Here is a 13,926-nt window from a genome sequence, read left to right on the forward strand (position 1 = left end):
CAAAGTATGAAAACATATTTTATTAAAGATTTATGTACAGTAATGAAAACACATCTGCATGGCTTCTGAAACATCATTCAGGTCCCACTCAGCGCTCACACAGAAAACCTCAACATCTGCTACAAACAGTTTGGCCTACACACTCATCAAGCTACAAAAGTCCAAAGGTTTGGCAGGCTGTCCGAGTGAAACCATCGTAAGTTAGTCCCAGACTCCATTAAGACCAAAACACCATCACCCTCTCTGTTAATCACCCAAGGCTGCGATGGTGTAACTGGCACAGTTTTGATTGGAGGAGATCCATTACATGTCATTATCAAGGAAACACACAGAAGAATGAACATGGTGCTCCACAGGCACAGGAGTATCCCCCCCCCTAAACTTAAGGATTACTTAAAGAATTCAAGATTTCACAGCAAAGCGAGGAGGAACAAGGAAGGAGTGTGTGCTCCTGCGGGATGTGGAGGAAATACACATTCAGATGGCTTTAGAGCATTTCTACTTAAACTGGGCCACAAGTGTTTCTACGTTCCAGAGTACTGGCCGAGAAGGTAAACACAGTTGACTGAAAATTTGAACATTTCTGCAGGATGGCAGAGAAAAAAATACGATTCGTACGCGACAGTATTTCCCGCACTGGGCAGAGCGCATTCTCAATCATGGCCAATGCGTTCTCTCACAGTTTTCCAGAAAATTATTCAGATTCAAAGTAAATCCTCTACATCCTTTGCCCTCGTTCGGCCTCTCCACCAAATTTCGTGACATTCAGCCGAGTAGTTTTTTCACAATCTTGCTGGTACAACAGAAAAACTCTCGCGTTTGATGGAGGAACCACGTATAGATAAGACTCTGTGAAACGTAAGAGTCATCGTTCATCAGCCTCACTGGACTTCATGTAAACCGCAGAGTTACGGCCCCTCTAAACATCACTTCCATTCAGAGAAGCATATTTAAGGCTTGGTTGGCTGTTGCTGGACGAGCTCGCTGGTCTCCAGGCGGCACCGTCGTTCGAACTGCCGACTTCAAACACTTCGTGAATGGCTTTTCGGAAACAGTGAAAATTGTACTCTATCAAACCTGCAAAGAAAATTAGTGAGCATGTTTACAATTGTGTATAGTGTTTGTGTGTTTATTATGTGAATTTCTTCAGGTTTTTACACATTTACGTAGGAAGATTTTCCTGATAAAGCCAACACTAGCAATTACAAAAAATAAAAGTACACACCTTTCCTCTCAAAGCTCTCCTCTCTGAGGATGCAGACGAGCGCGAGGAACTTCGTGACCTCTTTCAAATAAAGCACTGTGGTGTTATTGAGCTTGATGATCGCCAAAGACTCTTCATCATAGGCAGAGCCGCTGCCGTCCTCCAGCCTGGCAGGCAAAGACAAAAGCACCTCTAAACGCTGCTCTTCGCCAAAGCTCAAAACAAATCTGATAGCTTTTCTCACCCGTAAATGCTGGAGATGTCGAGGACCACGTCGATCATGTCGCAGCAGAGTTCGTAGGACTGCATGTCCACGGGGGCGCTGTCTGTGGCTATGTAAATCTTGCTACTGACATCGAATAGGAAGGCCTTTTCAATCCCGGAGTGCTGCAAAGCAGGAGGGATGTTTATTATACGAAAAAGAAAATACAATGAGGCTTCTTATTGTGGTTCAAATAACATAAATGAAACATACAGATATGAAAATGTTCAAAAGGTTCTCCAGTGTTGGCAACTGAGGAATAAGCTTCTGGACGACTTTACTGAAGGCCTCGAATATGGAGTGGTCATAGATGCTGGTCAGGTAGAAGCTGAGGACACAAAATAAAGACGACGAGACAGTTACCAAAACTGAGATAGAAGCTTTAATTTTAGCTTCTGAGCACGTCTGCTTTCCAAGGGTGTCTTAAAACCTTTGAGGCCTAATTATCACCACAGATGACTGTAACTCTAAGCATCAGAATATATAACATCTGTTCTTTTTAAAATGTTCTCCCAGGACTGGGCAATCAGGTTACAAAAGAACTATTTAGAAAGAAAGGACTAGGGTCAGGTTTGAGATGAGGGTCAGGTTTGGTAGACCTCACAGTTAAAAGATTGGCTGTGCTGTACTTTCAACAACAGAGAATCCCAAAATTGAAAACTGAATACCTACCCCTAAAATAGTTGAATATTTGCACGATGGCTCTGACTAATAACTTGAGAAATCTCAAATACTGTATCTGTATTTGTACTTGTCCAATCTTAAATGTTCACTCTATTGAAAATACAACTGAAAGTGATTCATTTAGTTGAAAATTTTATTTAAACAACAACAACAACAACAACAAACAGAAAACAGAAACATGATCACCAGCTTTTGGCCATAAACAGCTAATGCTACCCAGTCATATGTAAAGTGTTGCAGCCAATGTGTGACCGACCTGTCACTGGGACACAAACTTTAATAAAATACAAAAGCAGTAAATTTAGGTCAGAGTAGTGAATAATATTACAAACTAACCACCTCCTGTTACCACTTTTAATTCATTTTTTTATATAAATAAACACATTTATATAAACATGTAACTGTTCATACATGTGAGCACTTTAAAACTGAATTTGTGTTATTACTTCAGCCCACCTGCAGTACCTTTTACAATCCACCAGGGGGACCCACACTTTAGGAATGACTGTGTTAGGGGACTAACTGGACAGTCTATCACTGAATGGGATCAGTCTTAGCTGTCTGACTTACTAGTATGAATGCTAAACTACACCTTAACCATGACAAGAAGCTCTGTAGTATTTCACCTGTGTAGACACGTCAGACTCTCACCTGAGGTGAACCTTCTCCAGGCTGGCATCTGTCAGGTCATCGTTGGCCCTCTGGTGAATATCTCTCTGCGTTTCGATTTTGTGGTCGTCTGACAGACCGTCTACTTTGTGGATGAACACCTCAAAGTTGATGTCTGGATTCACTTTGTAGGCTCTGGATACAGTTAGATGTAACCGGCTGAGAGCCTCCATGTAGTCATCCTGGTAACAGAAGACAGGATGTGCTGATTTAGTTAACACATGATTTAATTCACCACCCAAAGCACCAAGTCACACTTAAGTCACCGTACCTGAGCGTCGATGACAAAGATCAAAGCACCAGCTCCCTTGAAGATCATCTCACTGTCAAATGTGGGGTCGAAGAAATCCACCTGGCCGGGGAAGTCCCAGATCTGGAAGTTGACAAAGGAACTGCCGGAGATGTCATCTTTGTAGATTTTGTTGGTGCTTTCGAGGAATAAAGTCTCGTTGGGTGACATCTTGTGGAAAACAACCTGAGTAGTGATGCACAAAGATTACAGTTGCTCTCAGAAATTTAAACATCACCAATTTGCTACATTCAGATGAACAGATTCAACTTTTTGGGAAACGACAAGTAATGCACTCAACCACCATGAACTGTACGCACACTCACCACACAGCTGAAGAAAAAGCATGCTGAAGCGCGTTTGAAGTTTGCTGAACAACGTTTAGACAAGCCTATGAAATACTGGGAGAATATAGTCCGCTCAGATGAGAGGCAAACTGAACTCTCTGGATGCCATAATACACACCATGTTTGTCAAACGCCACTGCATATCACCCCAAATACACCATATCAACAGTAAAGTTTGGTGGTGGAAACACCATGGTGTTCTGGCATGCTTCATATAATCAAAGTTGGAAAAATGTACTGAGACATTCTTGATAAAAAAGAAACAAGGGTGGACGTTTCAGCAAGGCGATGATCCCAAACACACAGCAAGGAAACTCTCAGGTGGTTTCAGAGAAAGAAAATAAAGCTGCTAGAATGGCCCAGCCTAACACCTGACCTGAATCCAAGTGAAAATCTATGGAAAGAACTAAAGGTCAGAGGTCATAGAAGGGGCCCACGGGATTTGAAGACTGTTTGCTCAGGCGTGATTCTGGCTCATTCATGTGACTGGTTTCTCCACACAGGAGGCGCCTAAACTGTCACAGATAAAGGCTTTTGTACGAAACACTAAATCATTTTCAGTAAGCGTGTTCAATAATCTTTTCTGGGGTCATTTCTCATTATTACACATAATTGATGAACATCTATGGTTTCATGTCTTTACATGTCTGAATTGGATGGGTTGTTACTGACATAATGGCATTTAGAAATATCTATATATTTAGAAAATTGATGATGTGTTCAATACTTGTTTTATTCGCTGTAAATATATATATATATGTCATATTGAAACAAACTCCCACATTTCGACTGGCTTTAGTTCTCAGAAGTCACAAACTTTTCTAACATGTCGTCCGCTAAATCCTGGGTGAAAAACTCCAAGTCACCACAAAGTCACATGCTATGCTGATTTTTGAGGCCTGTGATGAAATCTTTCACAAATAAACGGAAATGCAGCAACAACAAAGACTGAAACTTTTAATGACTGTGAAACTGGAGGAAGATGGAGTTCAGAGAAAGGTTAAAGTGGGAAGAATGACGTGGAACAGCATTCCAACATCCTGAATTATCAGTTATCAACATCCTTATTATGAGTGGTCAGCACTGACCCCTCACAGCAATAAAGCTGTTGGTTGGAACCCCAGCTCGGGCCTTTCTGTGTCGAGTTTGCCTGTTTGGACTTATAACAGATATATGTATCTATGGTTAAAATGTGACTTGTAGTCTAAAGCACTTTGAGTGGTCACTAATACTGGAAAAGCGCTATAATAATACAAATCCATTACATAATGGATTCTGTTAGACTGATCCAGAGCAGGCTGTGTTGTTCTTGATCAAAGGCAACAAGGCTCAGCTGATTATGCTCTTTAGTTTCATGAGTTAAAGGCTCCCTTTTTTTGTTGCAGCTTTACACTGCCTAGAGATCAGAAAGAAGCTGAAATACTTAAAACATTAAACTTCTGCATATGTCTTGTTGAATTGAGTTGACTAAATCCATAACAAATGAAGCTGACAATCAAAATTTTCATGTGACTTATTAAGAGTCATTTCTCACCACTACCCTGGATCTAAAGGTTTATCCACCTCTCAAAGCTAACTTTGGGGTCGCCACCGTGGATCATCGGCCTCCATCTCAGCCTATCCCTAACCTTCTCGTCTGTCACACCAACGCGTCCTCCTCCACTACATCCATGAAGCTTTCCTCCTGCCTGGCAGCTCCACCTTCAACACCCTTTTCCAGCCCTCCTCTGCACATGCCTGCCACTCTAAATCATACAGCATTGCAGGTCTCATTCTCCATCTTTTAAATCACAGGTGTCGAACTCCGGGCCTCGAGGGCCGGTATCCTGCAGGTTTTAGATGTGTCCTTGATCCAGCACAGCTGATTTAAATGGCTAAATTACCTCCTCAACATGTCTTGAAGCTCTCCAGAAGCCTGGTAATGAACTAATCATTTCATTCAGGTGTGTTGACCCACGGTGATATCTCCTTTAGGTGTACATGTAACCAAACTGTTTCCTTTGTTCGCTTTTTGTTTACTATGAACTCAGAATTTTCTTGTCCTGTGGTGATCTGGATGGTGTTCGGGGACAGATAAATGACCATACCTTCTGTATAGAGGACTTGCCGCTGCGCCGCAGCCCCATCAGCAGGATCCTGGGTTTATCAGCTGATGTCGGGCTCTCCTCAAGGTCTGACACTTCCACTCCATAACCAAAACTTTTGGGGAACGACCCCACGACGCCGTAGCTCCCCGGTAATGTCGTATCCTCGTACTGAATATTCATCCTGTCCTTTATTATCTCACTTGCTCGTTCTTCTTCAATTCCGCCTCAAGCCTCCAGAAAACTCGCTGAATAATCCGAGCAGGAATGCTGTTGTCCAGGAATTTCACAACGAGCTAGCATGGCAAGCTAAGCGTTAGCAGGTAGCTGGAGTGCGGTATTTAGGTCTCAAAATAAGAGGCCAGATGTTAGAGTATCCATGTGAAGCTTGCTACACAAGTGGACATAATCTTCAGCAATCCTAATACAGGCGTAAAGTTGGTTAAATCAAACTAAATGGATAAGAAATGACAAAAAAAGGCTAACTTTAACGTAACTTGGAGATTCCGCCCCCTTTAGCTTTTAACCCCTCCCCTTTCACGTGATTGGTTACACGCTCCAAACATTATCATGTGACAAGCAGTCCAACAGACAAACAGTAAGGATACGGAAGCGGTGAGTAGTGTTTTGGGGGAATTTTGGACATCTTTTATTTAATTTAATCTAACTATATTTACATACATATTTTAAAGAATACGTTGCGTAGATTTAAACCTTTGGTACAGCACCAATGCGCTACTGCATATTCCAAAATGTACGTAATAAGTATGCGTTTGATGTAAATCATGTGCTCTTTCGTTTGTAGTTAGCTTGTTCGAAGTGACATGAGGATAATTCATAGACGCACTTATAGTGAGCTGAGTTTCTAATACAGATATAAATATACCCGGGATGACCAGCTCTAATAAACTGGAAGCTCTGGGGATACTAGGAAGCACAGGGATGATTTCCTGTCGAACATTTTATTGTACTTTCCCATTTATTTGATATTCATTCACATGCAAGGACCACTGACTGTATACAAACATACAGCAGATATCTTTTGACAAACATGGACCAGTGCAATTAGCAACCATGACATACAGGGGTTTAGAAAAAAGGTTAAATGACAAAGGGGATTTGTAATAAATAAAAGCATACAGCATTTAACTGAATAACAGCAAATATTGCTTATATAGAGATGGCATTAATAAATTCATATTGCCGAGAGATTCCAGGGGTCTGTTATTTCTTGGATGTTGATAAAATAGGAAAAACTAGTTCATTTTGTTTCCATGTGTCAGGACTCAGAATGGCAGCTGTCCTTTTGTGTTTTCTCCTGGCTGCGCCAGTGCTGCTTGTTACCTCCAGCCCAATTCATGACTCCGACAATGGGACTGTACCACTAGTGCTCTGGCATGGGATGGGTAAGTGACTCTGTTCTCTGTTACTGTAGGGATATATTGGAAAAAATCTTAAAAATGGCACCTTTATAGTCTTCACAGAAAAAAAAATTAAGCATAAGCCACCTTTCTGAAACCACACTACAAACCAGTATTCATAATAACCATAAAAACACAGTACACCAGCTTATGAGCTGATGCAGAGTGTTTTAAGTTCCAGAGACATATATAAGGGGTTGCTGACTGTTAAAGGTCTGATATGTAGAGGCCCATGCAATTGTGTCATTTGTTTTCTAATTCAGTTTTTCAATTCAAGTACTGCAAGTTGTTTAATCAAAACTATGAACGAAAATTAATTTTATTGTGGACAAAATCACAACCAGATTGATTTATGAAACCATGAAACATCCGGTGTTCCTCTTTTATTTTGGCTTAAGAAGCTTTAAGATTGAAAAAACTCACCCAACTGTACATAGTTTCTCTATTATGTTTAAACTGAGATGCACATTTAATCTTCAGCTCATTTTTCCACAATATGTAAATAGAACTGAATAATTTGCATGTTTTTATGTAAACCTGCCATGAAAAGGATCTTTAAAATCTCATGTGTGGTAATTAATCCTGTTTTTTGGTTTGTTTGTTTGTTTTAAAAGATGCATCCACAGATGTGTAGTTATTGGGATTGTGTTGTGTTTTACACAAAATAATCTAGAATAGTACAAAAAAAGTTAACTGTGATGCCTTTGCCCCCACTGTTCAGTACACATTTGAATAACTTACCTTGGTAACATGTGATTCATCGATTCACGTCACTTCCTGCTGACGAAAGTGAAAGCCACATGTTTACAGCAACACTGCAGTGAGATAAAAACCTGAGCTGTAATGTGAGAGATGAGGATTGTGCTTAAAACTGATAGGCTGCTCATTAAATCCTATACTAGATGGAGAAATCCCACCTGAGGAAGTGAAAAGAAAAACACTTTCTCTTCTTCCTCAGGCAAAAAAAGACACTACCTCTAACTCAGAGTGCAGAAGATTTTAGAGCTTAAACCAAAGAAGACTGTGCTCTGCACTGAGCCTCTACCTGATTTATATGTATTTAAAATAAGCCATAAAAATACTGTGGATATGCCTGATTCCCTTCAATAAAGTTGGACGATAAGGCTTGTGTTTATTTGTATTTTCTTCATCAGGTGACTCGTGTTGCAACCCTTTGAGCATGGGCTATATAAAGAAAATGATTGAGCAGGAGATCCCAGGAGTTTACGTGTTCTCAGTGATGATTGGGAAAAACATAGTGGAGGTAACCTCACGCTGTAAAGACATTTATGAAAGTGAAAATATTTTCTGTGAATAAAATGGTCTTTGCATTAGTCACATGGTAATGTTAGAACAGTTCAAGGAATTTTCAGGTATGAATTTGTATTTTTGGGCTCTACGTTTGCGCTGTTCAAAATAATCCTTATTTTTACCTCGATGCATCTCTTTGAAATAAGATAGTTTAGCTCCTCCCTATATAAGGACAACTTTCTTCTGATTGGCTGCCCCTCATAAACAGAAGGTTTCTGGACAGAGATGACCGTATTACAGAGTCACGAAGAGAAACAATGAAATATCTGATTTCATTGTTGGAAGCTTTAATTTAATATGAGCATGCAACCCAAAAACACCCCATGAAGTTTTCTCCTGTGAATCATCAGGAAACAGACGAAATACCGATCGTTGCTTTTTTAATTCTACATCATAAACATTAAATTTTGCAGCTTTGTGCCTGAAAAAATGATATTTCTCATTATATTAATGCTCAGAGCTCATTAAAGAATATTTCTTTTTGATTTAAAAAAAACAACAAACAATAACTTAGCTTTAGATTGTGGCAGTGGTAGAGAGATTTTAACAGAGCTTGAATGTGTTTTCTGTTTTTCTGCTCTGTACTTAAGAAGTTATGAAGACTCACACTTTTTTGAAAAGTGCAATTTTTAAAAAGCAAAATTTTCCCCTCATCTCTGTAATTAGTGGAATATTAATAGTATGAAAGTAAAAATTTAAATGGCATTAAAGGTAGAGTGTGTGAAATCTCACCACTAGATTTAATAGATTGCAGACTGTAGAATTCAGCTTTCTTAACCTTCCCTATTAAAGTGCATGATTCACAGTGACTGCAGGCTGTTAGTCTTTACTTTACCTTAGAAATATACTGGATGTCCATATGTATTTACGATTTACTATTGGATGATTCTGTAAAAATTAGTAAAAGGAGTCCGAAACGAGTCAGTGAAGCCCACTTCTGTCCACTGACAGCGATACCGAGATGAGTTGTTGAGGATATGCTGAACTTTTCTGTCAGTAAGTGCTGCTGTTTTTGCTGCTATTAGCTGCTGTTAGCCTTTGTTAAGTGCTGTTACCTGGCATTTGCTGCCATTAGCTGGCATTAGTTAAACTCTTTGAAATGTATCTAATGTTTTTATTGTGTCAGACACTCGTATGATGTGACAATGTCAAGTTTTTTTTTATCAGAGGGAAAATGCGATAACTTTAAAAAAACAATTAAATTTTTTAAGGACACTCTAGCTTAACGTTAGCTGGCGTAACGTTAGCTTAAAACCAGCTCTTGTTGTTTAGCTGGCTCATTTGTCCAGCAATGGGAGGGTTACATGTTTAATCTGGTGACGATAAGTAATTGTGAAATATTGGCGGATGTTCATCTCGCCCTCTGTATTATATGTCAGTCTCTACAAGGTGAGGCAACACGGCAGCTTCCACAAACAAGCGCCCACTCCTGTGTATTTTTGATATTCATTCTAAATGAATGATAATGGATTATTATTATTATTATTATTATTATTATTATTATTATTATTATTTTATTTTTATTTTTTTAAATTAAAAAACTTCAAAAGATTACATACTTCCTGTACCTTTTTAAGACGCTGAAGCTGTTGTACAGACTGGACGCATAGATAAAACTTCCTGTAATGCTATTTCGCAGCTAAAAAAAAATCGCTGTCATCCTATTAAGACGTAGCATTGCTTCACTACCTTCAGAAGATGACTCACGGCCACTCGTCTTCTCACAGAAACACACAGTAAAAGTGAATATGACATGTTTAATAAAGAACGCCTTTTTTTTTTCTTTCTATAACAGTCCCACAGCAGCTTTTCACATGTGTGATGGCTCCTATTCTGTGGTATTTGCAGTAGTAGTGACATAAGTTACATCAGAAAAATGGCTCCTTTGCAGCTTCACTGTGTGACTCCTCTGTGTTAATATTTATACCAAACCTGCACGGGTACGGCTTTGATCCGTGGTGACGCCGTAACGTTATCTCTCTGCTCATTTTCTTCTTTTAATCTGTCACTTGTGATTTGAACTTTTCATGTTTTTCCTCCTGCAGGACACAGAAAATGGGTTTTTCTCAGATGTGAATGAGCAGGTGTCCATGGTGTGCAATCAGCTGGCTCTGGACCCCAAGTTGAAGGGAGGATACAATGCGATGGGCTTCTCCCAGGGGGCGCAATTTCTGTATGTAACTCCTGTTCTGGACTCTGGTTTTCTTACTTGTTATGCAAGAGAAATTGGAAGCTTTGTGTGTTTGAAAAAAAACCAACTCTCGGGCCTCGGCATGTTTCCCGCTCGTAGTTTTTGTCTCCTGACTGAAATGAGGAAGCTCGCTCTGACTCTTTGACCCGGTTCCTCTGTTCGCAGGAGGGCTGTGGCTCAGCGCTGTGCCTCTCCACCAATGAAAAACCTGATCTCTGTTGGCGGTCAGCACCAAGGTGATACTATAATGATAACTTTAGCTCACTTCCCTGTGAGCAGAGCTCACATATTCTGATGTAAAAGTAGTGTTTAGGGTTTTTTTTTTTTTTTGGTTTTTTTTTGTTTTTGTTTTTTTACCCTTCAGCCAAAAAAGGCTGAGGTTTTGCCATCACCCTGGCGCCGTGAACATGATAACTAGAGAACAGGTTGACGTAGGATTTTCAAATTGATACCACAGGTGTATCAGCTTTAAATCTCAGTGACCCTAATATAAATGTCAAGGTCGGACATCAGCTAACGAAGGAACTTACCTACTATGTTCAAACTTATTCGATAAGTGCATCTACCAGGAGGCTGAAGGGCCTCGCTTTCAGAGCTGAACTCAGTAGTTGCAAAGAAAGTTAAACTGAAAACAAAACTAAAAGCTCTTTTATGATGTAGTTAACTTGTAAAATAAAACTCAGTCTATTGTCATTAAATCAGCTGCACATAAAAGTTTAACCTGACTCTGTAGGTCCTTCTCTTTGACGTCAGACTTGTTATTCTGTTCTGCTCTATTTACACATCACAGGTGATCTTTGAAAACAGAACTCCTCTCCTCAAATTAAACACATTCAAGCCTCTATGTAAAGATGTAAACAGCTCAGTCTCCCACTGGAGACTTATTAAGAGCCTCAAGTGCTCTGTGAGCCAGACCAGGGAGCTATGGGAGTGAATGGTCCAGGTTATTTCCTGACAGTTTTCTATGCTGCCTACTAATTCCTGACAGCTTCCAAACAAGCTGGCACCTAACCCCGTGTGTTTTTCGAATCCTCAGGTGTGTACGGGCTGCCCAGGTGTCCTGGGGAGAGCTCTAAAATCTGTGACATGATTCGTGAAGCTCTGAATAAGGAAGCTTACTTGGGCTGGTTTCAAAAGCAGTAAGTTTTCCGTCTTGCATCAGCCTGTTGTTCCTGTTAAGTCATGTCAAGCATCTTGTGACGAATCGTTTCTGTGTTTGTGGTTATCAGCCTGGTGCAGGCCCAGTACTGGCATGACCCTTTGAACGATGATCTCTACAAGAAGTACAGCCGCTTCCTGGCCGACATCAATCAAGAGCGGGTCGGTAGAGCCAGAACAGCCCTGTAGTCAGTACAACGAGGTCGCAGAAGTGTAAACAGTGACTGCGTTAGGAAAACAAAAGGGAGATTGTGGGGTTTTTTTCAGCATTTCGGTGTTTATCGGCAGCTGGAGGACTGAATCTACTCTGTCTCTGCCATCTGCTGACGGAGACAAAGAGATGCAGCTATGAATAACTATAGAAGTGGACTTTGGTGCCTAAGGAGTTTAGTTAATCGTTAATAAATGATTTATTGTCGTCTCAAAGATGAGTTATAACCATGCAATGTTCTCGGTGTACAACACACCTTTATACACGTTTAGATTTCTTTATTCTCCATTAAAACTATAAACAAGTGAAAAAACAGAAGGCAACACAGAAGGAAGACGGCTGCTGCTACTGTATAAGATACTTAAGTCCAGTGAAAGGTATTAATTAAAAGACAATGAGATTACACCCTATTAGTGCTTAACAGTCTGCTCCAGGGTCAACATTTCCAGAAAGAAGAAAGTCTGTGTCGTGCCATCAAACTGAAGTTTGCCCACTGACGTAAACTGCTGTTTAGATCGAGAGCTTAACCTTTCATTAATAGACAGGATCGGATTAGACTGTGTGGCTACAAACTGACCTGCAGGGTTATCTCTGCCGATCCATAAATCAATCAACTTCTGAATAATCGCTTAATAAAAACCAGTCAAAGAGCTATTTCACAATTTGGTTCTCTTCATACTGAGCTACGACGCAGAAGAGAATGATTTGTTCACATTAATTATGTCCTTTAAACTCTTTAAGGGTTCTTTATTAGAGCATGGTGCTAATTCATTTTAAAGAAGAAGCCTGGGATTGTTTGAGGTAGAGAAAGCCACACAAGACACATGGAGACATTTAATTGTATTTATATAATTCCTGAATCTGATTTTTATTTTTTTTTTTTATTTTTTTTATTTTTTTTTTTTTAACTCTTCGTGCACATCTGCAAAGTTCTTTTTCTGTTTGTTGAAAAATGTTTTTGTTTTCTACTAAAGGCGGTGAACGAGACTTACAAGAAGAATCTTCAGCAGCTAGAGAAGTTCGTCATGGTCAAGTTCCTGCAGGACTCTGTGGTGGATCCTGTCGATACTGAGGTACCAAACATAATGCACGTAGTTATTTTAAAAATGAACAGAACTAAAAACACAATGTGAAGAAAAAACTTCAGCGACTTCTTATTGAAAGTGTCTGTGTAATGTGTTGAAGAGATGTAAGTTTAAGTTGAATGAACTGGAGCCAGCCTGTACATTCATGTAATACCAGTTTACACCACAAGATGGTGCAGTGAGTCAGTGCAACCTTTATTTTACCATTAAGTACAATACCAGTGGTCTGGTGAAACACCTTGTAAGGAAAGAGCAGTAGCACTTAACTGAAATCATCCCAGCATACACACTGGTAAAATTCTGTCCCCTGATGGCCAAAGTTTTAGCAAAATTCTGCACAAGTCAGTTTCAAAAAATACTTTTATTAAAAAAAGGTGCTGATTAAAGACCAGTCACAGTCTTGTCCCGATTCTTCTCGCAGTGGTTCGGCTTCCTGAAAACTGGCCAAGCCAAAGAGACCGAGACTCTACAGGAGAGCGTTCTCTACAAGGAGGTAATCACTGCAGGTTCTCTGATGAGGGAAGAGAGCTGACGGTGTGAGCAGTACACACTTTATTATCCAGTGTTTCCTGTGAATGTGAAGGCTAAGCAGTCACAAGAAGGTGGTAATCAGATTTATTTGTCAAAACGTGGTCTCAGTCTGTATTTGAGTATATTTGTTTGCTGGTGTGCAGCATCTGCCAATTAGACACACGGAAGATATGTGTGCATTTACAACAATATAGACTTTTTTTCTTTTTTTAAAGGAGCAACTTTTTTTTTTTTTTTTTTTTTTTTTTTCCCTCGTTGGTTGCAATTTTACACTTTTATTGTTCTGTAGGCATTAATGTGAGAATCCAGAACAGGACATATTTATACTGCAAGTCTGCGCACAGACTAACCCTGTTTTTATTCATTATTTGGTATCAGACTGTTTGTCAAGTCAATTTATTTATGACTCGTAGAAACTCAACAGATAGTGACTAAAATGCTGCAAAATTACAATTAACTCAAGAACAACAACTAAAGCT

At 39.7% G+C, this 13,926-nt stretch overlaps 2 protein-coding genes across 4 annotated transcripts in view; one reads left to right on the plus strand and one right to left on the minus strand.

The window, feature by feature from the left end:
• rragcb (Ras-related GTP binding Cb) lies at positions 1-6,067 on the minus strand. Its single transcript, XM_086280589.1, has 7 exons — positions 5,543-6,067; positions 3,091-3,294; positions 2,802-3,001; positions 1,680-1,794; positions 1,449-1,591; positions 1,226-1,371; positions 1-1,077 (listed from the first exon to the last, which is right to left on the minus strand). Exons 1-7 carry the CDS (start codon positions 5,720-5,722, stop codon positions 920-922), a joined length of 1,146 nt encoding a protein of 381 aa, XP_086136715.1. The 5' UTR covers positions 5,723-6,067; the 3' UTR covers positions 1-919.
• ppt1 (palmitoyl-protein thioesterase 1 (ceroid-lipofuscinosis, neuronal 1, infantile)) overlaps positions 5,220-13,926 on the plus strand; it is a 12,144-nt gene continuing 3,437 nt past the window's right edge. Inside the window, exons 1-10 of one of the 3 annotated variants that reach the window (XM_086280590.1) lie at positions 5,220-5,373; positions 5,486-5,626; positions 6,823-6,945; positions 8,115-8,224; positions 10,317-10,444; positions 10,628-10,698; positions 11,499-11,601; positions 11,692-11,782; positions 12,806-12,904; positions 13,338-13,409. In XM_086280590.1, coding sequence (XP_086136716.1) covers positions 5,608-5,626; positions 6,823-6,945; positions 8,115-8,224; positions 10,317-10,444; positions 10,628-10,698; positions 11,499-11,601; positions 11,692-11,782; positions 12,806-12,904; positions 13,338-13,409 — 816 coding nt within the window. In that variant the 5' untranslated portion in view covers positions 5,220-5,373; positions 5,486-5,607. Of the gene's footprint in view, positions 5,374-5,412; positions 5,692-5,954; positions 6,155-6,822; positions 6,946-8,114; positions 8,225-10,316; positions 10,445-10,627; positions 10,699-11,498; positions 11,602-11,691; positions 11,783-12,805; positions 12,905-13,337; positions 13,410-13,926 lie in introns of those variants that run through there. The other 2 variants (XM_086280592.1, XM_086280591.1) reach the window with 2 other exon arrangements.

The sequence above is a fragment of the Aulonocara sp. 'chitande type north' Nkhata Bay genome, linkage group LG22 (genome assembly GCF_057382095.1).
Source record: "Aulonocara sp. 'chitande type north' Nkhata Bay isolate Kocher_YH1m ecotype deep benthic linkage group LG22, A_spYH_male_GT1.1, whole genome shotgun sequence".
In the NCBI taxonomy this organism is placed as follows: domain Eukaryota; kingdom Metazoa; phylum Chordata; class Actinopteri; order Cichliformes; family Cichlidae; genus Aulonocara; species Aulonocara sp. 'chitande type north' Nkhata Bay.

What these genes read in the sequence shown, in the direction of transcription:
- rragcb (XM_086280589.1), bottom strand. Translation starts at nt 5,722, where the DNA reads ATGAATATTCAGTACGAGGATACGACATTACCGGGGAGCTACGGCGTC. An exon ending in GCAAGTCCTCTATACAGAAG is followed by an intron (nt 3,295 to 5,542) that starts GTATGGTCATTT and finishes ATCACTACTCAG; the next exon opens with GTTGTTTTCCACAAGATGTC. An exon ending in TCTTTGTCATCGACGCTCAG is followed by an intron (nt 3,002 to 3,090) that starts GTACGGTGACTT and finishes TTCTGTTACCAG; the next exon opens with GATGACTACATGGAGGCTCT.